The sequence below is a fragment of the Xyrauchen texanus genome, chromosome 30 (assembly GCF_025860055.1).
Source record: "Xyrauchen texanus isolate HMW12.3.18 chromosome 30, RBS_HiC_50CHRs, whole genome shotgun sequence".
Lineage (NCBI taxonomy): Eukaryota > Metazoa > Chordata > Actinopteri > Cypriniformes > Catostomidae > Xyrauchen > Xyrauchen texanus.
In genome coordinates, this window is record NC_068305.1 from 3,732,561 (window position 1) to 3,759,194 (window position 26,634).

A 26,634-nucleotide genomic window follows, 5' to 3' on the forward strand; every position below is an offset into this window, starting at 1 on the left:
AAGCCCCGTTCACACATGCAGCGACATTATTGCTTGATTTCACTAGTCCTTGTAATTTATGTCATTTGCGGGCATTAAAGATATTGATAGACTGCACATCTAGCCATGTCTTTTGAAAATCTGATCACATCGCAGGTGAGACATATTGCTGGTAATACTAAGATGTCATTCTAATTTGACTAGGAATTGGTTTTCTTGTCACTAAAATTGACATCAAAATGAGCATGAATTTAACAATGAATAATGGTTGTTTAAATAGTTGTTTAATGTAGGGCTGTGAATGTAAAAAAATTAAACGAATCAATCGCACATTTTTCTGTGATTAATTTGCGATTAAATTCTGGTTCATGATACATTACAACAAACAAAGAAATCATAAATATACTTACTTTATACTTTGTTTCAAAAAACATGCAAGAACATGCAAGTCATTTATTTTAACTATTTAAACATGTTAAAATGTATTTTTTTTAACACATTTTTACAGGTATTAATCTTGGTACAGTTTAAGTCATAAGTTTACATACGCCTCAGCCAAATACATTTAAACTCAGTTTTTCACAATTCCCGACATTTAATCTTAGAAAACATTCCCGGTTTTAGGTCAGTTAGGATCACTACTTTATTTTAAGGATGTGAAATGTCAGAATAATAGTAGAGAGAATTATTTATTTCAGCTTTTATTTCTTTCATCACATGTCCAGTGAGTCAGAGGTTTACATACACTTTGTTAGTATTTGGCAGCATTGATTTTAAATTGTTTAACTTGGGTGAAACGTTTTGGGTAGTCTTTCACAAGCTTCTCGCAATAAGTTGTTGGAATTTTGGCCCATTCCTCCAGACAGAATTAATGTAACTGAGTCAGGTTTGTAGGCCTTCTTGCCCGCAAACGCTTTTTCAGTTCTGCCCACAAATCTTCTATCAGATTGATGTCAGGGCTTTGTGATGGCCACTCCAATACCTTGACTTTGTTGTCCTTAAGCCATTTTGCCACAACTTTGGAGGTATGCTTAGGGTCATTGTCCATTTGGAAGGCCATTTGTGACCGAGCTTTAAATTCCTGTTTGATGTCTTGAGATGTTGCTTCAATATATCCATATAATTTTCCTTCCTCATGATGTCATCTATTTTGTAAAGTGCACCAGTCCCACCTGCAGCAAGGCACCCCCACAATATTTGATGTTGCCACCCTATGCTTCACAGTTGGGATGGTGTTCTTCAGCTTGCAATCCTCACTCTTTTTCCTCCAAACATAACGATGGTCATTATGGCCAAACAGTTCAATTTTTGTTTCATCAGACTAGAGGACATTTCTACAAAATGTAAGATCTTTGTCCCCTTGTGCACTTGCAAACTGCAGTCTGGCTTTTTTATGGCAGTTTTGGAGCAGTGACTTCTTCCTTGCTGAGCAGCCCTTAAGGTTATGCCGACGTAGGAGTCGTTTTACTGTGGATATAGATACTAGTCTACCTGTTTTCTCCAGCATCTTCACAAGGACCTTTGCTGTTGTTCTGGGATTGATCTGCACTTTTCACACCAAACTAGGTTCATCTCTAGGAGACAGAATGTGTCTCCTTCCTGAGTGGTATGATGGCTGCATGGTCCTATGGTGTTTATAATGGCATACTATGGTTTGTACAGATGAACGTGGTACATTTGTGCATTTGGAAAATTATCCCAAGGATGAACCAGACTCGTGGAAGTCCAAGTTTTGTTTTTCTGAGGTCTTGGCTGATTTCTTTAGATTTTCCCATGATGTCAAGCAAAGAGGCACTGAGTTTAAAGGTAGGCCTTAAAATACATCCACAGGTCCACCTCCTATCAGAAGCTAATTATCTAATGGCTTGAGTTTTTCTGACATTTTCCAAGCTGCTTAAAGGCACAGTTAACTTAGTGTATGTGACATCTGACCTACTGGAATTGTGATGTAGTCAATTAAAAGTGAAACAATCTGTCTGTAAACAATTGTTGGAAAAATTACTCAAGTAATGCACAAAGTAGATGTCCTAAACGACTTTCCAAAACTATAGTTTGCTAATATTAAAACTGTAAAGTGGTTAAATGCCATCAAATCAGAATGAAAATCAAATTATTTTTTTTATTCTTTTTTTTTTTTTATCCCCCTTTCTCTCAATTTGGTATGCCCAATTCCCACTAATTAGTAGGTCGTCGGTTAGGTGGTGCGGTTACTCACCTCAATCCGGGTGGCGCAGGATAAGTCTCAGATGCCTCCGCTTCTGAGAACTTCAATACGCACATCTTATCACGTGGCTGGTTGTGCATGACAATGTGGAGACTCACAACATGTGGAGACTCATGCTACTCTCCGTGATCTACGCACAACTTACCATGCGCCCCATTGAGAGCTAGAACCACTAACCGCGACCACGATTTTAATCTACCCTACCTAGCAACCGGGCCAGTTTGGTTGCTTAGGAGTCCTGGCTGAAGTCACTCAGCACACCCTGGATTCGAACTCGTGACTCCAGGGGTTTCAGTCAGTGTCTTTACTCACTGAGCTACCCAGGCCCCCGAAGTCATTTATTTTATTATTATTATTATAATTATTATTTATAAAGCTGGGTGAGCTACCCAGGCCCCCAGTGGACTTTTGTTTTTTAATAATAGGATCAAATGGGCAGATTCACTTCATATTAAACTTTGTACATTTTCAATGCATTATTAGACACTATACAATTACATACAGATCTAAAACATGCTGAATGCTGAAGTTTAACTTGCTGAAGTTTAAATTCTCAAAACTGTTATTTTCTCTGGCTGCTGTTCAGTCTCTACAAGTATTCCTGTCTGCAGCTTGCTGAATGGCCATGTCCTTCCCAGTCTCTATCGCGCACAAGCGGTGGGTCTCGCGCAGGCAGTTTCGCTTTTGAAAAATTCAGAGTTTTTGCGCAATGCAAAGAGATACGACAGCTTGCCCATATCACTCGCCTGCTTGCATATGAAGAATCTTCGTTCTCTGCACAGGAAATCCGCTTCTGTTCTTATTAAGCCCGGGACATGCGTATCGCACATTGACTAAACATGCACTGCTCTACACAGTCAGTTTCTGTATGAGGCTGTGCAGTTGAGTCAAGTGATTACCTCCTGAAATTAATTTTATTTTATATTTGATTTATAGCTTTGAAGTTTAATAGGAAATATGACTTTATATGGCAATTAATCGCAAAAGCCCTAAAAGAAACAATTAATCCTCATAATCGCAAGTAGTGGTCGACCAATATGTTTTTTTATTTTTTGTGGCCGATATCCAGATAGCAGGGTGGCTGATATGACTATACAATGGCGATATATCACACAATTTAATATAGTAACAAAAATTAATAAATATTATTTAGCACTGTATTTACTCAATTATATACAAAACTTATATTAATAAGTTATATAAATAAACTTGTATTATATTTAATTATCTTAAATTATATAGTAGTTTCTTCTGATTTCAAATCAAAATCAAATCACTTTATTGTCACACGACCATATACACAAGTGCAACAGTAGGTGAAAGTCTTGTGTGCAGTTCCGAACAACATAGCAGTCATGTCAGTGACGAGACATATACCAATTACAATAAACAACATATTTACACAACACAATTTACATATCTAATGTACACATACTTACACAACACAATAATTATATACAATGTACAGTAGACAATACACACAATATAGAATACACATACAATAAAAAATAAATATATATATACACACACACACTGTAGTTGTATTGTGGAGAATATAATTATGACAGTCCAGTGTGAGATAAATCATTAATAAAGTGCAGTGCTGATTATTGATCGTCAGAGATCAAGTGTTCAAAAGTCTGATTGCTTGGGGCAAGAAGCTGTCATGTAGTCGGCTGGTGTGGGTCCTGATGCTGCGATACAAAAATGTTATGACTAAACAGGCAGGCGGTAATTTATTTCTGCATGAAAAAATTATTATATTTGAAAGAAGGAAATTACAGTACACACACAGTAGTTCAGCTACAATGAATGGTTTTTGTGCATTACCAATCGCATTTTCTCATAAAAGACCCAATCAAAGCAATTGTACATACCGTAAACAGTGAATATGGCATTTACTCATAGTGCACGTGAAGTGCTTTTACTTTTGAAGTTGCACTCATGCTTGTGCGGATCCAGCGATATCAGCAGCAATCTACTAAGAGTTTAAATGCCGTGGATTATAACGGACTGACCATTATGATTTGTGAATCAGAGGAACATTTGATCTTATCTTGAAGTTTTTGATTCTGGCTGATGGAATATTCGCTTAAGAGGATATATTAGATGAGCGCTTGACAGGAAAAAAACGCTGGACTTTCATGAGGTTTGTGATTACATCTGTTTAAACAAGATATCCACATATTTGCAGACAGTATTTGATAGAAGTTTTATTGATATCTGCCTTTTTTATCATTAGTCAATACAGTTAAAACATACACTGAACTGTTGAGGAGAGAGATGGAAACACATCGTGGCTCTGATATGCGGATCGTTTAAATGAGACTGTGTTGCACACCGGACTATTATTGTATTACCACGCTTGTACAACAAAACAAACTGTGATTGGTTGTTTACATGTCACAGACACACCTTCACATGCAAGCAGGCAATTCTGTGCTCCTTTGCGGCCTTAACACTCTGGGGTCTGAGGGTGTTTTGGGCCCTGTAGAAGTTTTGACATGCCTTGACATTTGTGCTTTTTTTCAGTTGCTTAAAAACATATTAATGGCTAAAGTCTGATAACACTGTATTCAGCACAAACTGGGCTACAATAATATGTGAGCAACATCTATGTACAGGATAGTATTTTTGAGAAAATAACGTTTATGCATGGTTTTTGAAAAAACAAAATGTTTAAATCATTGCAATAAGGCCATATAACAGATACTAAACATTTGTCCACAAGACTTTTGAGAAGTGGATCTTGTAGCCTAGAATTGTTGCTACAAAATGATGTGAAAACCATCCTGATCACTCACTCATACAAAACAATATAGTACTTTAACTTTTGTAAGACACTTTTCGTGTTGAAAGCTCATATGCGAGGAGGCGTGAACTATCATGAATATTGAGGTAATTCACAGCTGAGGACACAAAGACCCTCCCCTGGGCCTATCAATGAGGAATGTGACAGAAAGAGAATGAATGTGAGGAGACTTAATGATCAAAATCAAGTTTTAAGTTAAAAGAAGTTATATAATAGTTACATCTTTACATAAAGACTTTACTTAATTTTAGACCTACACTACCGTTAAAAGAAGTCTCTTCTGCTCACCAAGGCTGCATTTATTTGATCCAAAATACAGTAAAAACATTGTGTAAACTCATTTTACAATTTAAAAGAACAGTTTTCTATTTGAATATATTGTAAAATGCAATTTGTGATCAAAGCTGAATTTTCAGCATCATTACTGCAGTCTTCAGTGTCACATGATCCTTTAGAAATCATTATAAGATGCTGATTTTCTAATATGGGCATATTTAACTCTTTCCCCGCCAGCGTTTTTAAAAAAAAGTTGCCAGCCACCGCCAGGGTTTTTGACGATTTTCGCTAAACTTTAATGGCCCGCAGAATATTTTCTTCCATGAATATATGAAGATGCTATATATCACAATAAAGATCTGAGCCTCTGCTTTTAGGCAAAAAAAAACTATTTTATTTTATCTTCATTTGTTCTTTTTTTATTGCGAATTGAACAGAGGTAGGTTTTGTCAAAAAACAACATTTCAGACAAAAAGCTGAGAAAATGTTTATGTCTGATATTTTGAGCTTCTCAATACTCCACTTCTTCATGTTTGAGACGATCGCAGTCTGTTTCTTTGATCAAAGAGTTGCGTACTCTTTCAAAACATGCGCAGGGGTCTTCCTTACCGTATAACACCTAAAACACAGAAACCCGGAAAATTCTGTGTTTGGCGGGGAAGCGTTTTTTCATAAAACACGGAAAATTCCGTGTTTGGCGGGGAAAGAGTTAAAGTGCATTTTACTCAATTAACCTGAACACATATTTGCCAGCACAAGCATTGATGATAATGAGGCAGCATAAACACTAGATAAAATATATTTTAAACATTCATATAATTTTATATCATATTACATATCATATTTATATTATACAGCGTACAATTTAAATACCTGCTTTAGCCGAAACAGCATTTAAATGTAACTGAAACTTGCTTATTCTGAGTCATGTTTCAAATGTCAATACTCTGAATCCTGGCTGGCAATCTGGAAACAGTCTCACTAGTAAAATATGTACATGTTTATATAAAATAGCATGTCAACTAATGAAAACGAAATGATTTACTCGTCCAAAATTGGATCCTCGTCTGGATCAAGTCTCTCTTCTAAATACAAATGTTCATCGGAGTCCCGCTCTTCTTCTAAGGAAAATGTTAACTCTTCATCCTATCGCATGTGTATCGTTACAAACGTGCAGTAAAATGAATGAATTGTTTACATCAAACCTCTGAACAATGTCGGGGGCGTGTACCATTTCCCTTGATCGTCTCAGCACATTAGCGTATGAATGGCGCGCTCTGCTGGTGGGTGGGATCACATACCTATAATGAGCTAAGCCTGTAAAAAAATTTACAGTGCTTTGTTTCATACAGATTACATTGCAGGATAATATTTGTTTTAAGTTTGAATAGTTTTATTTAAAAGTAGAAATCTTAAGCTTTCTTTAGACATATGTTTCATGTTTGTGTGATAAGAATTCGCAGAGTTTCAGTTCATTTTTGTGACGTGTTTCAGAAATATGCTTGTGGAGACAGAGATGTCTGATAGCTCACCCTTTTTAATTTTCTTTATTTTACAAAAGCACAAGATTTTGTTGTTATTGTGAGTGAACACCAATAAAAGTAGACCCTTTATAGTCTCTAATGATGTCTTACACTTATCTGTATGCCCCAAAATGACGGAGTATTTAAGTTGTTTCAGCTGTAATGACAAAAATATCCAGCAGGATGCGCCGACACGTCAGTCAACCCCAGAGGGTTAAGAAACAAATCAGCCAAACGGGAAAATGTATCGTCCGATGCTGATAATAAAAACAATTCTGAATATTGGCCGATTTATCTGCCTCTGCGATATATCAGTTGACCTCTAATCACAATTATTTGTTTGGTAATCGTCAGCCAAATTTCTGAATAGTGACAGCCTTAATCAAAGGCACATTTACATTTACTCATATACAAGCCCTCACTCCAAATTAGAGCACTTCTCTAGTCTAATCAAAATATCAGAAGTATAAAATACAGATAAATATGGATGAATATTGTCAAAAAAGCAAATTTAGTCACAGCAAATGTTCACGAGTTGACTGATTGGTTAAATTTCTTCTCCAGAGGCTGCGGTCAAAGTCCAGCATGCAAAAAACTATTTCCCTACGATTATCGTTATTTTCTGCCAATAGCCGATAGTTCAAAAAGCAACTATCGGTGCAGATTAATTGGCAAAACCGCAAAATATATATGTATATGTAAAGTAAAAATGTATATTATTTAGGAAATACATTTGCAGTAAAGTAAGTTGTGATGCATTGTGCAGGTGTTCACGATAAAAGATACTGTGCACTTGATTGTTGACAAGATGTACTGTTCTAGTATCTGTGTCTTGCAGTACGTTACCGCCTACCAGAAAGTCAGTCAGTCATGAGTCAGTCTCTACTGCAGCAGTGGATGGTTTGAGTTTGTCTTGCCAACTAAAAGCAGATCACGACCCAAAGTCCTCGCTGCTGCAAGTCTTTACTTATTCACGTTGTTCCAAAGCGGAATCCTGTTATTTTTTTCCAACTGAACACAGAAGGTGAATTTTTAATAAACTTGACGCAGCTCTTTTCCATACAACAACACTTTAAGCTTCAGAAAGGACAAAACACATCACCAAAATTTTATACCATGGTCTATTCGAATACTCGATTCTGATTGGCTAGAATGTGTGCGTTAACTCTTCTATATTAATGCACCTAATATGCTGTCCTCCGTAATGAGACATTGCAAGAGTTTTATGCCTATGTTTAATAAGCCTCCAGATGTGAATATTTTGTATCAAGTCTGATGTTGAGTCTCGGATCCAAGATTAATGTTCACATCTCTAAACACAACATCATCAAGGCATGCAATGCCATCTTTAAATCAACTTTGAACTGCTACAGGAAAAAAAACTGGAAGATACACCAACGTTCATCGGCCTTGTACTTCTGAGACTCACCTTGAGATAATTAGAAATACACCTGCACTTTTGCATCATGCATCTTTTGCTGTCTGGCAAGAAGCAAGACGATTTGAAATAACAAACATCATTGTGGGTCCAGAGGGCCCTCGCCGTTGATGGAGGATCGCGACGCAAAGGAGAGAAGTGGTTCGATAGTATTTGAGTGGTCCGCCAGGTGACGGAGGAGCGGCTGCCGTCCGCCAGGAGGCTGAATCCAGAGTCATCGTGGATTATTCCTTTTAATCTTCTGAGACCAGATCATGACTGATTTGTGCATTTGCCATTTCCCTTTTTGATTTGTAACAAGTTGCACCGAATGAACATTTACAAAAACAATTACAAATATTTTTTTCAATCAAATAGTTATAGTAAGTGAATGCACTTAGCTGCATAAAAAGTTATATGATGCTCCCTAATCCTAACTGATACTAACTCTGAAAGCAAAGATTATTTAGTTTTTGGATGAATACATTGATTCTCAATGTGAAACTGCACTGTAAATATAGGAATATATTTACTAATGTTTATTAATAGAGCCACATTGTACAGTGATGACAAAATATAGTATAAAAAATATATTAAAACGAAGCAAAATTACCCACAGTTGTGGTATATTTGAAAATTATTCAAAATAACTAACATATGTTTTCAGCTTTTGAGGAACAAGTTCTGAATTTCCACATATGTGGACATCATGTTTATTAGCTCACTGATGCGTGAAAAAGTGGCATATTAAATGAAACTAGAGACTCTACTCTTAACAACCAAACAGGTTTCAATGCAAAAACGTGACTTGGTGTTATGTTTTGTGTATAGAAAAGCAAAAATAAAACGTCTGCACCTGTGGACATGGGGGTCACATGAGGTTAAACCCACCAAAAGACCTGCAGAGACCAGTCAATGCCCAGACATCTGTGGAGTGACATCAGTGTTTGCAGAATTGCAGTATAAAGGTTTTGTAAAATGATTATCTATAGTCAGTGTGACAGCTGTGGTGCCTGTGTTATGAAATCACGTTGATGAATGTGTGGCATTCATCAGCGTGCCTCTTTTTCTTTTTTTTTTGCTTTAGCCAGAGGAAATAATCCCAGAATTGACAGCTGCACCCATATGAGATTGATTTGATGATAAATCTAAATCGGTGATACTTCTGTTGAATTATTTGAACTATAAATATGACGGTTTTGTGAAGTCTGGTGATTAAGAACTAACAACAATCACAAACTTAATGGTTGGTTGAGTTTTGACATTCAGCTGGCATATACTTTAATAAATGTAGGGTAATTGCAAAAGTTTGTTAATCAATTGCACTTTGTCTTGGTTTACGGCACTAAACGTAAGAAACAAACTGTGTGTTTGTTTTCCTGATTTGTTGGTCAGACAGCCCCTTCACATCAGAGTAGGTGTTTCTTGGTTAAGGAACAATATGAACTAGAGTTTATTCCAAAAAAAAGTGTGGTGTGGGACACTAATTTGGCAAATGGGAAAAGTTATCAACCAATAATTTAATAAGAAGGGATATTGGGTGACCTATAGGCCTTGTTGATATATTGGTCGACCACTAGAATGCAAGCTATAGGAAAAATATATGTTAAAGCTGCTGTAAGCATTATTAGTAATTCTAGAACATCAACAAGATTAGCTGTTTAATTAGACTTGCCCCCTCTTTTGAAAGACACACACACACACACACACACACACACACACACACACACACACACACACAGAGATATGCTTGGAAACCATTATAATCCGAGATCTACCTGGAGAGCATTGCAGTTTCATTGTAGGAAAAATAAAGATGCATTTCAAATCAGAAAACACAAACCTTAAGGGTACTAAGATGTTAGTTGGCAAAGCAACGGTAGCACAATAGCGTTATCGCGTGACGTGTTCTAGAGAGCTGTGTATTAATACTATTTTTATACATTTTTTGTTCTCTCATTAATTATCACAGCATAATTATACAGTGCTGTGAAAAAGTATTTGCCCTATCATAATTTCTTCTGTGTATATCTCATACAAAATTGTTTCAAAAATTCAAACAAAATCGAACATAAAACAAAGGCAATTTGAGTAAACAAAATACAGTTTTTATATGATAATGTTGTTTATTGAAGCAAAAAAGTTATCCAATACAACTGGGCCTGTATGAAAACGTATTTGCCACCTTATTTAGGAAATCCCCAAATCTATGAAACTGCATTCATAATGGGGTTCAGCTGGACTAGACACACCCAGACCATTTGCTAGCCATCAAATCAACACTTAAATAGAAGTTTTCAGCAGCGTGAAGTTGGCTAAAAGTTCTCACCCTGGCATAGTTCGCACACTATGCCAAGGTGAAAATAAATTCCAGAAATTGAGGAAAAAGGTCATTAAAATGCATCAGTCTGGGAAGGGTTACAAAGCTATTTCAAAGGCTCTGGGACTCCAAAGAACCACAGTGAGAGCCATTATCTCCAAATGGACAGTAGAGAACCCTCTCAGAAGTGGCTGACCTTTTAAAATTCCTCCAAGAGCTCAGCGTCGACTCGTACAGAAGTCACAAAAAAGCCAAGGACAACATCCAAGGATCTGCAGGCCTCTCTCGCATCAATAAAGTTCACCACTATCAGAAAGACACTGGCCAAAAATGCCATCCATGGAAGAGTGGTGAGGTGAAAACCACTGCTAACCCAGAAGAACATTAAGGCTTATCTGAATTTTGCCAAAATACACTTGATGATCCTCAAATCTTTTGGGTGAATGTTTTGTGGACTGATGAGTCATAAGTGGAACTGTTTGGAAGACACTGGTCCCGTTACAGCTGGTGTAAATCAAACACAGAATTCCACAGAAAGAACATCATACCTACGGTCAACCATGGTGGTGGTAGTGTGATGCTTTGCAGCTTCAGGATAACTTGCATTCACTGAGGGAAACATTAATTCTCTACCAAAAAAATCCTAAAGGAGAACGTCCGGTCATCAGTCCATGAGTTGAAGCTCAAGCGCATACAGTAATCCAAAGCATAGGAGTAAGTCCACCTCTGAATGGCTCAAAAGAAGCAATGTTAATGTTTTGGAGTGGCCTAGTCAAAGTCCTGACTTGAACCTGATTGAAATGCTGTGGCATTACCTTAAATGGGCAGTTCATGCTCAAAAACCCTCCAGTGTGGCTGAACTAAAGCACTTCTCAAAAAAAGAGTGGGACAAAATTCTACCACAGCGGTGTGAAAGACTGATCTCCAGTTATCGGAAGCATTTGGTTGCATTTGTTGCTGCTAAAGGTGGCACAACCAGCCATTAGGTTAGTTTTTCACATGGGTGATTATAGGTGTTGGATAACTTTTTTGCTTCAATAAAAAAATATATGTTTAAAACTGTATTTTGTGTTTGCTCAGGTTGCCTTTGATTTATGTTACATCTCATTTGAAGATCTAAAACAATGTAGTATGTAAAATTCACAATAAATGGAAGAATCAGGATACTTTTTCAGCAAATACTTTTCACAGCACTGTAGAAGCCAGTGTACCATTTCTGCCCATAGACAGTTATACTACTACATAAGTATTCAATAATAGTGAGATATTAAAAACGTACAAAGGGCCAGAGTCTCAACGTTTGGTTTGGTATGTAGGTGGTTTATGTGAATATTGTGTGATTCAGCTGTGTTGTGTTTTCCCCAGGCATTCACTGCACACATGGCTTCAACCGCACAGGCTTTTTAATATGTGCCTACCTGGTGGAGAAAATGGACTGGAGGTACAATAACATGCATGCATGCACTCACCCAATGAACACATGCTAAAAGTATACCTTATTTCGCAGTATGAGTAATTTTATTTCACATTATAAATATACTCTTTGTCTCAAAGTTGTTTTTTTAATTCAATGAAAACAGTTGCTTATATATTACATACCCATATGGTAATTCCCATGTTTTGATACAATTGTGAATTATCTTTTCTTTTTTTTTTACTGCTGTTTTGTTGAACTGCTGAAAAGGTTATGAAGTCATTTCTAAGGCTCTGAGACTCCTGCAAACTCTAAAGCTGTAATCTATAAATGGAAGCGCTTGCCACAGTAGTAGAACTTCCTTGAAGCCATCTGCTAAAATTTTGATGAGAGCACATTAAAAAAACATGAATAGCAGTTCCAGCTTTACTTATATGGCCTGAGGTCAATGTTCAAGACTCAACCGTCAGTAAATCGTGGGTAAAATCCTGAGAGACCAGAATAGCACAAACCAGTACTGGCAAATGCCAACTTAAATACTCACCTCTCGTTTATTTTAAATGATTGTATTAATTCCATATTGAAAGATGATTATAGGACAGCACAATTTATTGAAAAAATTATTGACATTATGTAGTCGAGTAATTAATGAGAGAGTCTTCATTTTTTGGTGAACTATCTCTTTAATGACAACAGTACAAGTGAGTGAGTTTTAAGACCTCTGTTAGCATTGGCACAAGAAGCATCACCTGACACTCAAAAACAAGCTTTCGAACAAAAGCAAAAAGCATCGTGGCAGTTTTAAATTATTATTTAGTATTTGTAGCTAAATTATAACACTCCCATTCGAAACAACTGCAGGGCTCAAACATTCATGCGAAAGTGCAAAAATGTAAAGAGCCACATGTGGAAATTCTTTGTGCTAATTATTTTCATGTATTTTATTTAATTTATTAACATTTGTGCTTCCTTTTAAAGTTCCAGGTTCAGTACAAGTTAAGCTATATAGTGTCGATAATCACTAAAAAGAATTTGAACTCGTCCCACATTGTTGTACATTTGCACAATAGAATTCTATTGTAAAGCTCGTCAATGCACGTTTTTGATTTGGTGAACCTGGAACATTCCTTATACAGCAATTATTGTTTTTTCTGTCTGTGTTTTTTGCTAGAACTGGATAATCCAGTACAAAATTCTGGTTCTCGAAGTTGAATCCCATTAAATATTTCTAAAGGGGAATTGATTATTAACGATAATTTAAAAACCTTTAAAGACAGACCCACCAGCAAGACCTGGGTAGCTCAGCAAATAAAGACGCTGACTACCACACGTGGAGTCGCAAGTTCGAATCCAGGGCGTGATGAGTCACTCCAGTCAAGCTTCCTAAGCAACCAATTGGCCTGGTTGCTAGGTAGGACCTCTTCGTGGTCGCTATAATGTGGTGCTTGCTCTCGGTGGGGAGCATGGTGTGTAGTGTGTGGATACTGCGGAGATTATAGTGAAGCCTCCTCACGTGTTGGGTCTCTGTGGTAATACGCTAAACAAGCCACGTGGTAAGATGTGCGGATTGACGGTCTCAGATGCGGAGGAAACTGAGATTCATCCTCTGCCAACCGGATTGAGGAGAGTCAATATGCCACCACGAGGACTTAGGGCGCATTATTAAAACATATTATTAAAAATGGGAATTATATGACAACATATTACAGTTCTGTTGTTATGTATCGATATAACTGAAGAGACAAGGGATTTCAACCCTCACCCTTCACTGTGAAAAGGTATTTGCCTCCATCCTGATCTCTTCTGGTTTTGTGTATATCTCATACTAAATTGTTTCAAAAATTCGAACAAAATCGAACATAAACAAAGACAGTCTGAGTGAACACAAAATATATTTTTTTAAATTATTATGTTATTTATTAAAGAAAGAAAGTTATCCAATACCAACTTGGCCTGTGTGAAAGTATTTGCCCCTTACTTACTAAATCCCCAATTCTATGAATTTATAATGGGGTTCAGCTGGACTAGACACACCCAGGCCTGATTACTGATCGCAATCAAATCTACCCATAAATAGAACTTTTTCAGCAGCAACAAGTTGGCTAAAAGGTCTCACCCAGTAGCACACTATGCCAAGGTCAAAAGAAATTCAAGAAATGATGAGGAAAAGGTGATTGAATATCCATCAGTCTGAGAAGGGTTGCAAAGCTATTTCAAAGGCTCTGGGACTCCAAAGAACCACAGTGAGAACCATTATCTCCAAATGGAGTAGTGAACCTTCCCAGAAGTGGCCGACCTTCCAAAATTCCTCCAAGAGCAAAGCGATGACTTATCCAGGAAGTCACAAAAAAGCCAAGGACAACATCCAAGGGTCTGTAGGCCTCTCTCGTATAAGTAAATGTCACTGTTCATGACTCCACTATCAGAAAGACACTGGTCAAAAATGCCATCCATGGAGGCAAAAACCACTGCTAACCCAGAAGAACATTTAGGCTTGTCTGAATTTTGCCAAAACACACCTTGATGGTCCCCGAAGCTTTTGGGAGAATGTTCTGTGGACTGATGAGTCGAAAGTGGAATTGTTTGGAAGACAGGTGTACCGTTACATCTGTGGTTTGGGGATGCTTTCTGCTTCAGGTACAGGCGACTTGCAATAATTGAGGGAAACATGAAGAACGTCCGGTCACTCAAGTGCAACTGGATTTACCTATCAAATCTTGACAGGCCCCATTTGCCATCATTCCAACACCTTATCCTTGAGTAATCATGCTATCAATTGCTAACTTGGTACTAGAAAATCACTTGCCATTACATCAAACAGCTATTTGGTTTGATAAATGAAGCTTTACATTGTCTTTGTTTTTGAGTTGCCACAGTATGCAATAGACTGGCATGTTTTATGGTCAGTATTAGGTCAAAAATGGCAGAAAAGACAGTTTTCTTGTCAGTCAATCATTGTTTTGAGGAATGAAGACTGTATAATGCTTGAAATTGCCCCCAAAAAACTGATGATTTTATACAAAGTTGTACACTACAGTCTTCAAAGACAAAGCACAACTGTCTCTAACAAGGACATAAAGAGATGTGGAAGGCCAGATGTACAACTAAACAAGAGGATAAGTACATCAGAGTCTCTATAGACGCCTCACATGTCCTCCACTGACAGCTTCATTGAATTCTACCCGCTAAAGACCAGTTTCATGTACAACAGTAAAGAGTAGACTCAGGGGTGCAGGTCTTATGGGAAGAATTGCAAAGAAAAAGCCACTTTTGAAACAGAAAAATAAAATGTTAGAGTGGGCAAAGAAACACAGATATTGGACAACAGATAATTGGAAAAGAGTGTTATGGATCTTAACCCATTGAGCTTTTGTGGGATCAGCTAGACTGTAAGATGCGTGAGAAGTGCCCAGCAGACAGCCACATCTATGGCAAGTGCTGCAGGAAGTGTGGGGTGAAATGTCACCTGAGAATCTGGACAAACTGACAGCTAGAATGCCAAGGATCTGCAAAACTGTCATTGCTGCACATGGAGGATTTTTTACTCATTGAAGTAGTTTATGAAGTTCTGATTTATTTTTTTCAAACTGTAATAGTAATTTTTCACATTATTAATGTCCTGACTATACATTGTGATCAGTTGAATGCCACTTTGGTGAGTAAAAGTATACATTTCTCTCCATAAGAGAAAAAATCTGTACATTATTCCAAACTTTTGGCAAGCAGGGTAGGAGTAATTCCACATCTGAATGGCTCAAAAGATGCTAAATTTAAGTTTTGAAGCCTAGTCAAAGTCCTGACTTAAACCTGATTGAGATGCTGTGGCAGGAGTGGGACAAAATTCAGTGAAAGACTGATCTCCAGTTATTGGAAGCATTTGGTTGCAGTTGTTGCTGCTAAAGGTGGCACAACCAGCTATTAAGTTAAAGGGGGCAGTTAGTTTCTCACATGGGTGATATAGCTGTTTGATATATATATATATATATATATATATATATATATATATATATATATATATATATATATATATTTGAAAACTGTGTTATGTGTTTACTCGGTTGTCTTTGTTTTATGTTATATCTCGTTTGAAGGTCAGAATCAATTTAGTATTAAAAATACACAAAAATAGAAGAAATCGGACAGGAGGCAGTTGGTCCATCTTTTGACTGTAAGTGTAGACTCTGCAGACTTCTGCTCCAGACAGCTCTTAGTTGTGTTGGCAGTGCATTTAAGATTCTTATGTTTGGCATTGTTCCACATGGCTTGCTCACTGGGGGTTAGAAGGCATCTCTGGAAAGCTGAAAAATGTTAAGAGAAATCAAATGGAATTGATCTGTGTCGAGCCAGTGCTTCCAATACTGACCGTAGCACATCCCTAAAAAATTTAATGAGCCGACATTGTGCTTGACAAAACGCATCAATATATTGTGCCCAAAGTTGTCTTCTGACCAAACACTGGAAAATTATCCTGCTGACATGAATGTTGTCATATCTACAACAGTTGTTGCCAACTAGTTTGTTGTGACTTGAAAACTGCTAACATCTGTTTTGATTGGGTCACGGACAGCAGGGAAAAGCAATACTGAATGCAAATAATAGAATGCAACTAATATACACCGATCAGCAACAACATTAAAACCATCTGCCTAATATTGTGTAGGTCCCCCTTGTGCCTCCAAAACAGCACCAACCTGCATCTCAGAAAAGCAATCTGAGATGCTATTCTATTGACCACCATTATACAGAGCGGTTTTCTTAGTTACCGTAGACTTTCTCAGTTCAAACCAGTCTGGCCGTTCTCTGTTGACCGCTCTCATAAACAAGGCATTTCCTTCCACAGAGCTGCCACTCACTTGATGTTTTTGTTTTTGGCACCATTTGGAGTAAATTCTAGAGACTCTTCTGCATAAAAATACCAGGAGATCAGCAGTTAAAAAATACTCAATCCAGCCCGTCTGGTACCAAAAATCATACCATGCTCCAAATCACTAAGATCACATTTTCCTCCCATTCTGATGGATGATGTGAACATTAACCGAAGCTCTGACCCATATCTGCGTGATTTTATGCACTGCACTGCACTGCTGCCACACGATTGGCTGATTAGATAATCGCATGGATGATTGTTGGTGCCAGATGGGCTGGTTTGAGTATTTCTGTAACTGCTGATCTCCTGGGATTATCACAAACAAAAATCTCTAGAATTGACTTCAAATGGAGCCAAAAACAAAAAATGTCCAGTGAGGAGCAGTTCTGCAGATGGAAACGCCTAATTTATGAGGGAGGTCAACAGAGAATGGCCAGACTGGTTCAAACTGACTACGTCTATGGTAACTCTATGGTAGCGCTGTACAATTGTGGTGAGAAGAATAACATCTCCGAATATTTTGGTGGCACGAGGGTGACCTACACAATATTAGAGAGGTGGTTTTGATGTTGTGGCTGATCGGAGTACAACCATGCATAATTAAATTGATTTTTATAAGAGAAGGGAAAACGCTTCCCATATATTTTGTTGTTGACGTCAAAGGCCATACATCCAACCAAACTCTACAGTATTTCGGCTTAAATTCATCTGTCACTTGGTAGAATCTAGTCGAATTAGACCGATGCCAACATGGACAGGTTGCATGAAATGCACTCATTCTAAAAAAACATGAACAAAACGAAAGCTAAAATACAACATAGATTTTAAATATGAATTAACTTCCAAATCACAATATGTCTTATTCAGTGAATTATTACCTATTAACCCTGTGTCATCGTGCTAATAATTTTGTACATTGGGCCTATGCAGTTCATGGTGATATTTATATACTTTAGTGTTGGATTATTAGTACATTTTTGTTACCTTTTGTACGATAAATAGGTTTGCTGCTGTGTTAGGTCACTACTTGAAGTCCAATGTAAAATCTGTGTCCCAAAACAAAACCAACTGATCAACAGCACGCTCTACAAGAGCACTTCTTATGAGAAGTTACTCTTCAGTTTTTAAATCCAAACACTTTCTCTCCTGATTTGACTGCTCTATGGCTATGACACAGTCAGTGTTTGGGATTGACAACTGTATTTCCTATGTGCGTGTCTTGAAATGTCCCTATCGTACAAATGCTGTCTGTATGAAGAAACAACAATACTTCACCTAGTTTAATGGGGCGGCTGTGGCTCAGGTGGTAGAGCGGGTTGGCCACTAATCGCAGGGTTGGTGGTTCGATTCCTGGCCCACATGACTCCACATGCCGAAGTGTCCTTGGGCAAGACACTGAACCCCAGGTTGCTCCCAATGGCAGGCTAGCGCCTTACATGAGAGCTCTGCCGTCATTGGTGTGTGGATGTGTGCGTAAATTGGTGAATAAGACGCAGTGTAAAGTGCAGACCATTTACCATTTAATGAATCATGTCATTGGTTGAAAATAGCTAAAACATGCAATGGCTGGGATATTTTCCATGTTGTGTTCTGAGTATTAAGTTAAAATATTTAAGTTCAATTTACTCACTTTATTCATTATTATGTCATGTAGTAGATTTTACGTAATTTTATACGATTACAATTTTCTTAGAATAACTATGTGCAAAAACTTATGAAATAAAAATGAAGTAAATGTTACTAGTCATTTTCCTTCAGTGTAGCTCAGGATATACCATAAGAAAAAAATTAATTCAGATTTCATTCTGAATCGAAATTTTCCTCACATTGTACTCTTGTGGTGATGTAAACATGTTGTCTTTATAACTCGCTAGTCATATCTCATAATTGCTCGTACATTACTTATGTTTTCTTTATTGTAGATAGCTGAATCTATAGTAACCATCTGAAAAAAAATTGAATTGTTTTGTGTGATTTTAATTAATATTGAATTTTATATACAGTGGGTACGGAAAGTATTCAGACCCCCTTACATTTTTCACTCTTTGTTATATTGCAGCCATTTGCTAAAATCATTTAAGTTCATTTTTTTTCCTCATTATTGTACACACAGCACCCCATATTGACAGAAAAACACAGTATTGTTGACATTTTTGCACATTTATTAAAAAAGAAAAACTGAAATATCACATGGTCCTAAGTATTCAGACCCTTTGTTCAGTATTTAGTAGAAGCACCCTTTTGATCTAATACAGCCATGAGTCTTTTTGGGAAAGATGCAACAAGTTTTTCACATCTGGATTTGGGTATCCTCTGCCATTCCTCCTTGCAGATCCTCTCCAGTTCTGTCAGGTTGGATGGTAAACGTTGGTGGACAGCCATTTTCAGGTCTCTCCAGAGATGCTCAATTGGGTTTAAGTCAGGGCTCTGGCTGGGCCATTCAAGAACAGTCACGGAGTTGTTGTCACCTTCGTTATTTTAGCGGTGTGCTTAGGGTCATTGTCTTGTTGGAAGGTGAACCTTCGGCCCAGTCTGAGGTCAAGAGCACTCTGAAGAAGGTTTTCGTCCAGGATATCCCTGTACTTGGCTGCATTCATCTTTCAACCAGATTGCAACCAGTCGTCCTGTCCCTGCAGCTGAAAAACACCCCCACAGCATGATGCTGCCACCACCATGCTTCACTGTTGAGACTGTATTGGACAGGTGATGAGCAGTGCCTGGTTTTCTCCACACATACCGCTTAGAATTAAGGCCAAAAGTTCTATCTTGGTCTCATCAGACCAGAGAATCTTATTTATCACCATCTTGGAGTCCTTCAGGTGTTTTTTTTAGCAAACTCCATGCAGGCTTTCATGTGTCTTGCACTGAGGAGAGGCTTCCGTCGAGCCACTCTGCCATAAAGCCCCGACTGGTGGATGGCTGCAGTGATGGTTGACTTACTACAACTTTCTCCCATCTCCCGACTGCATCTCTGGAGCTCAGCCACAGTGATCTTTGGGTTCTTCTTTACCTCTCTCACCAAGGCTCTTCTCTCCCGATAGCTCAGTTTGGCCGGACGGCCAGCTCTAGGAAGGGTTCTGGTCGTCCCAAACATCTTCCATTTAAGGATTATGGAGGCCACTGTGCTCTTATGAACCTTAAGGGCAGCAGACATTTTTTTTTGTAACCTTGGCCAGATCTGTGCCTTGCCACAACTTTGTCTCTGAGCTCTTCAGGCAGTTCCTTTGACCTCATGATTCTCATTTGCTCTGACATGCACTGTGAGCTGTAAGGTCTTATATAGACAGGTGTGTGGCTTTCCTAATCAAGTCCAATCAGTATAATCAAACACAGCTGGACTCAATTGAAGGTGTAGAACCATCTCAAGGATGATCAGAAGAAATGGACAGCACCTGAGTTAAATATATGAGTGTCACAGCAAAGGGTCTGAATACTTAGGACCATGTGATTTTTCAGTTTTTCTTTTTTAATAAATGTGCAAAAATGTCAACAATTCTGTGTTTTTCTGTCAATATGGGGTGCTGTGTGTACAATAATGAGGAAAAAAAATGAACTTAAATGATTTTAGCAAATGGCTGCAATATAACAAAGAGTGAAAAATTTAAGGGGGTCTGAATACTCTCCGTACCCACTGTATATATATATATATTTGTTTTACTTTTAATTTAAAATGTTTATTTTGGCAGCAACTTTTAATCTACTGGTGTCAAGAATGTTTTGCACTCCTGTTCTTCTATACTTCCAGTGCTGTTGTTGCATTTGCAAATAATCTAATTGCTCATCTGTTTCTGATGGGTGAGGAATGCAGTCTATTCTGAAACACAGAAATCACAGTGGTAAGTGATTGTGTGTTTTGTCATCTTAGTATTGAAGCCGCGGTTGCAGCGTTTGCTCAGGCTCGGGCACCGGGAATCTATAAAGGAGACTATCTGAAGGAGCTCTTCCGTCGCTATGGTGATGTAGAGGACGCCCCACCTGCGCCTACCCTCCCTGAGTGGTGCTTTGAGGAAGAGGAGGATGAAGGTGTGGATGATGATGGGAACGCCATCACTCAGGCGGCAGAGCCCAGCTCCTCACACTCCACTCACGGCAAAAAGAAGAAGAAGGAACGACTTAAACTGGCGAGTAATCAAACTCATATCAACATTTCATCACTTGAAGCTTCTGCTAGTTGTAATTCAGTTGGTTTGAAGTCCTTTATTTATACTCTGAAAGGAAAATCCCACTTAAAGGATTGGATAACACAAGGAATTAAAAATCTGTACTTCCAAGTACAGGTTTTTTCAAAACTTGTGGTGTTATTGTCCGTGGATAATAGTGACCACATCTTTCAAACTCCAAAAAGCACTATAAAAGTAGTTCATACACATCATGTGCTGTATATCAAGTTTTCTGAATTCAAACGATAGTTTTATGTAAGGAACAGACCAAAATGTCAGTTGCTATTCACGGTAAAATTTCCCATATGCTTAATCTCTGACATTTTAAATCTAAAAATGACTGCATAAAAAGTAGCTGACTACAGAAAATAATTATGACCTATCTCTGTTTGTAAACACAAACAAAAATTGTGTTTATAGTAAAGCACATATATGTAAGTCTATCACACACTAACAGTGTGAATTACATGTTTGAAACATTTATTTGTGGTGCTGCTCGCATGCTCTATAGACTTCCATTATAAGTTTATTACTTTAAATGCATTTTTTCAGTCATTTATGCATACTGGGGCATGAGTTTTCTGTAGTAATTGACAGCATGGCACAAATGCTGCACATATGCATTCGATTGTTTAATACCAGGGACATTGCTTTTAGTATTGTGGGCATCATGTTACATTCAATTGTGAATGTCAGTCATGATCTATGCAGTTAGTGACATGACAGGCAGTCTGAAGTGTTGTTTATGTATGTTGTGTCTCAGGGGGCTGTGTTTCTGGAGGGGGTGTCTGTCAAAGGAGTCTTTCAAGTCACGTCACAACCCACACTCGGCGAGATCCAGCGAAAATGCCAGGAGTTTTCTGAGTGGGACAGGTGAGTGTGCGCGTGTATGTGTGTGTGTGTATGTGTGTGTTTGCATGTGTGGGTAAGTGTGTTTTATCGCATATGGATGCCTTCCTGCTGTGAGCCTGTGTGACTGATGTGTGAAATAGAAACTTTGGTTTAAATCGTGAGGCCTGTAAATCATAATCATACAGTTGATGTGTGTACATCACATATATGGGCCTTTTCCACTGCACAGTACAACTCGACTCTTTTGGGTTTTCCACTGTGGATTGTACCTGGTACCTGATACATTTTTAGTACCACCTCGGCCGAGGTTCCAAGTGAGCGGAGCCGATACTAAATGTGACGTCAAAATCCTGCAGTTCACTGATTGGTCAGGAAGAATCGTCACTACCAACGCCACTGGATTTCCGACACGCGACATCAACCCGCTAGTTTTCAAGTTAGCAACAGCGATAGCAGTCTCATTTGTTCACGTGATTTTCAAATTGTGAAATAAGACATGGCTGTGCGTAAAACCACAACGTGTTCAATAAACGAGGTGCAGGCGGTCCACTCGTTAGTGATGAGCGAAACAAAAATGTCTCTCAGGAAGTGTCTCAGCTGTTGGCTGCACACGGCTATCAACAAAAACGTAAAAGTGACTACAGAACCAAGGAAAAGTGGAAGTGGTGGAAGTGGACACTATCTCAACGGCGAGCAATGGAAGGGAGAATGCCCTGGACTGGCAATGATCCACGATGGAGAATGGCATGTTACATTAACTCTATACTCTGCTTGAAAGCTTCACTTCATTTAGTTGACCAGCTACTGGAAGCTTGCTTCTAAAACAACCAGGCCAATTTAACTGTTACACTTGTGTAAAATTACCATGCAACAACTGCTTTATGCTGCACAATGAGCTTGTAGCTAACAGCTAGTGGTCATGTTATTACTTTGGTCAGTTTGTGTCGTGTTTAAGATGATGTCACAGCTGTAGAGGCGATGCAACTATGACAATCAGCCTATAATCACACCCACATTGAGGTGGCACTAAACTGCAGCGCCGAAAAGTAAAGCGAGTAGAGTTGAGGCGAGTCGAACCGTAACATGCTGTGGAAAAGTGATTATTGGGTACAAAACATGGACTGAAACTCTTAATGTAAAAAAGGAATTTGTAATGTTTTTATTTTTTATTAAAGGGGTCGTGACGTGAGGAATAAAATTTTCCTTGATCTTTTGACATTTAAGAGGTCATTGTACAATAAAAATATGCTCTTAAGTTTCAGAACTCGTGTCCTTACTGCAAAAAGAGCATTCGTTGAAAGCTGCCAAACGAATTGTTCTCTAATTCCGTGACATTGTGATGTAACACTGTGGTATATATTTGCATCTGACCACCTCCACAAAGACACATCAAAGCCTACTTTACCTTTAATCACTTCTGTAGCCCGCCCAGCAGCGGTGAGCAGTGAGATGCAAGATAGAGCATGTCGGTCTAGAGCAGAGAGCCAATAAGATCAGTGGCCGTTTACCGTCAAGTCTTAAAGGAGAATCAGCATCAAAACCGAGCATTTCTGACAGAGCGCCAGAATGAGGGTGAAAAATGATCATGTGCATTAGTGCTAGTAAACGTAACTAATATTATAAGTTCACCTCGAGGAACATTTATTAAAAAAAAAAAAAAAAAAAAGGAAGTCGTGATCCCTTTAAAGCTGAAGTGTGTAATTTATGCGGTACCGAATGGAATGGCAAAAATAAACAGTCTTCCAAGCAAACAGGTATTTCCACCACCAATTCATGCCATTACAAGATTTAATCATGAAATACTGTCAAATAAAGCGATCAAGTAACAACAACAACAAAACCCCATCTTTTTTATTATTTAGAGAACAAATAAACATGACTCGGATACCTGGTTTTATGCAGGTGCTTAAAAAAAGTCAAATTCATAGAAAAGAAAACATGCATCCCACACTGCTGAAGATTGTAGAAATCATTATATTTATATACACAGCCACGCTTCTTCAGGTTAAATATTGCAGGTAGACCAAACATTGCTATTTGCATAATTTATCTTGCCAGCTGCAGCTACGTGCAGAAGCATACTCCCGCGTGTCTTAGTATTTAGAGACTCACAATAATATTAAACCCCTCTTTGAAACAATTATAGCAAAGGTTTAGTTTTAAGTTGCTTTTATGAGCACAAAACTTTGCCAAGAAAAACTATTCAATAGAATCTAAAAAAAAAGAGCTATATCTTGTCTAAGAGCAATGCTATCTCTGGTAAACTGCTGTCGATTGAGCTTAACTTGTATTGAACCCTGAATATTCCCTTTAAAAAAGAGATAGATCTGTTGTAGACAATCAGAGAAAACATTTATTGAAATCAATATTAAATCCGCACTTGATATCACCTCGTCTGCCATGAATTTTCCTCCAGCTCGGAAACTCCAGTCTGTTGTGATTGATCATGAGGATAAGCTTGCACTGATGCAGGCCGCAGAAGGGCACGTGGAGGGCGCAAAAGGTGCGTTCGAGCACCCTTCTGAGATCTAAAATGTCAAATGGGACCGTTACACCCTTACACAGGCCACAAGACCGCAAGCCCACATCAATTTGGGACAGGAGAGATGTATTGTTTACTGTTTTTGAGAAAATTAACCTAAAATTTGGCTTACTTAAAGTTGTCTCTGCATACAGTATAAAGCTGGGATCGGAGAAAGTGTTTTAACACCGCAAAAGTTAAGCTTTAATATAATTAGGTTTGTAGTTTTTTACCAAACATTTAGACATACAGTACAAAACCCTTTTGGTGTGCTATTTTTTTCTAGCAATGAACTTTAAATAAATCTAACAAAAAATAAATAAAATAAAAGTTATTTATTTAGAAATAAAAAAATGATTATTAAAATGATATTTTTAACATTGAAATCTATTGAATTTTATAGATGGTCGCATGGTCACAATTAACAGAGTTGAATATTTATCCTCAAATAAATTCAGTCATGACAACTCAAAACTAAAAATGTATAATGTTTATGACAAGTTGGAAGGTTTGTTCTTGGCGGTCTAGATCTGCTATACTCCTGATGCTGCTGCTGTTAATCCCCTCAAAGCAGATCTAGAGAATTGGTGCTGGCGAGGAGGAGGGTTTCAGAGACAAAACTCTTGTAGCTCTCTGCAGTGAAACAGGTTCATCTGCAAAAATGTTGTTTTGCTGTCTGGGCATTGCCTGCTTTTTTATACTGCATGAATTGCTGTTATTTAAACCAACATTGTTTTTTGTCAGTGTAATTTTGGCTGTAAGCTGCTTAAGAAAGTTATTTTGTATTTTGGAATAGGGAACAGATATTATAAGATTTTATCTTCTTTCTGCTCACTTTTGCACATGGGAATTTAAATTATGTAAAGAAGAAAATGAAATGTTTTGTGTTTTACCATGGAGCAAAAAAAATAAAAAAAATAAAATAATTAAATACATAAAAACTGAGCAATTTAAATGTTACAAATACATGTAACCAAGTTGATTGGCTAACAGATTACATGTCAATGGACCATATCGGCATGCACCATGGAGTGTGTGAGCCAGTTGGCTAACAGATTACTAGTTCAAAGACCAACAGCTTGCGCCATGTAGAGTTCCATGACTGCACTTATCTACATCACTCAGTAGAGGCTAGCTAGTTTGGCAATAAATCTTGGTTTGTAGTTATTGATAAACTTATATTTTCCAATAATTAGAGAAAAAATATATTAGTTTGATCGTTTTCTAATAAGTTTGGTCACAGTGCAGAAAGGTGAACTTGACAAATGCAGCCAGCACTACAAATTGTTGAATACTTCTAAAAATGGAATCAGATTATCTACTTACAATGTGCCTGCTGAAAACAGCACCCACGTGTCTTGTCATCGATAAGTAGATGAATAAAAACTCTGTGTGTAATTTGTGTCCTGAAATTACATTATTGTTGTTTGTTTGTGTTTGTCAGATCTGGGTTTCCTGGTGCTCAGCCTGTGTCGATGGACCGCAGGAATATACGTCTGTTAGAGCAGAATGTGTATAAGGTCAGCTGGAAGGCAGACGGGACACGGTGAGTACAATAACTGATGTCACAGTACTGGTAATTAATTACCAAGTCCATACTTAAAATAGTTGAAACTGTAGAGTGAATTCGGTACCTGCACACTGGCTACTAACATTATTTTGTCTAAATTTTACTGTATTTGTTTTCTTCAGTTTAACTTGCAACCATTGACTGTGATCATGCATTTCTACCTTATTTAGCAGCGTAGGCTAAATCTTTAAAAGTTTTTAATTTTCAACATAATTGTGTAATTGGCATTGTTTAAAAAATAAAAAATACAGCTGCTGTATTGAGAGTGATGGAAAATTTGGCATCTTTGTTTCTTCTGACTGCCGTAGTCCCCCCATTTGGAAAGTTGTGAACACATAATACCTTTTTTTCTTTTGCTGTTGGAGCAAATGAGAACGCAATAATAATAATTGCTTTGGTTTCCCATTCACAGCTCTATAAATGTACTCTGCCAGAATTGACGTATTCAGAATAAGTGTTCCATACCTGCAAATGTGAAAAAGGTCTATTGATGTTTGGTCCAAAAGTAGAGTGTCAAACATGTAATCAAAGGTTAAAGTTAGCAACAGTTAGTTCTGATCCTCAAATTTGATTGGACGAGAGACATCCCATGAGTACTGATGTCATCAGATGCTTCTCACTGTTTGTATCACTCTGCTTGTGTTCGTATACATTCTAAACTAAAGTAAAAGAGCAGCACTGATGTGCAAAAGAGCTAGA

General features: G+C 37.8%; 1 protein-coding gene across 1 annotated transcript in view; it reads left to right on the forward strand.

Moving 5' to 3' along the window:
- The window catches only part of LOC127624152 (mRNA-capping enzyme-like), a 128,617-nt gene that overhangs the window by 7,772 nt on the left and 94,211 nt on the right, over window positions 1-26,634 (forward strand). The window contains exons 5-8 of the mRNA XM_052098835.1: window positions 11,917-11,992; window positions 20,698-20,953; window positions 21,756-21,865; window positions 25,810-25,911. Coding sequence (XP_051954795.1) covers window positions 11,917-11,992; window positions 20,698-20,953; window positions 21,756-21,865; window positions 25,810-25,911 — 544 coding nt within the window. The remainder of the gene's footprint in view (window positions 1-11,916; window positions 11,993-20,697; window positions 20,954-21,755; window positions 21,866-25,809; window positions 25,912-26,634) is intronic.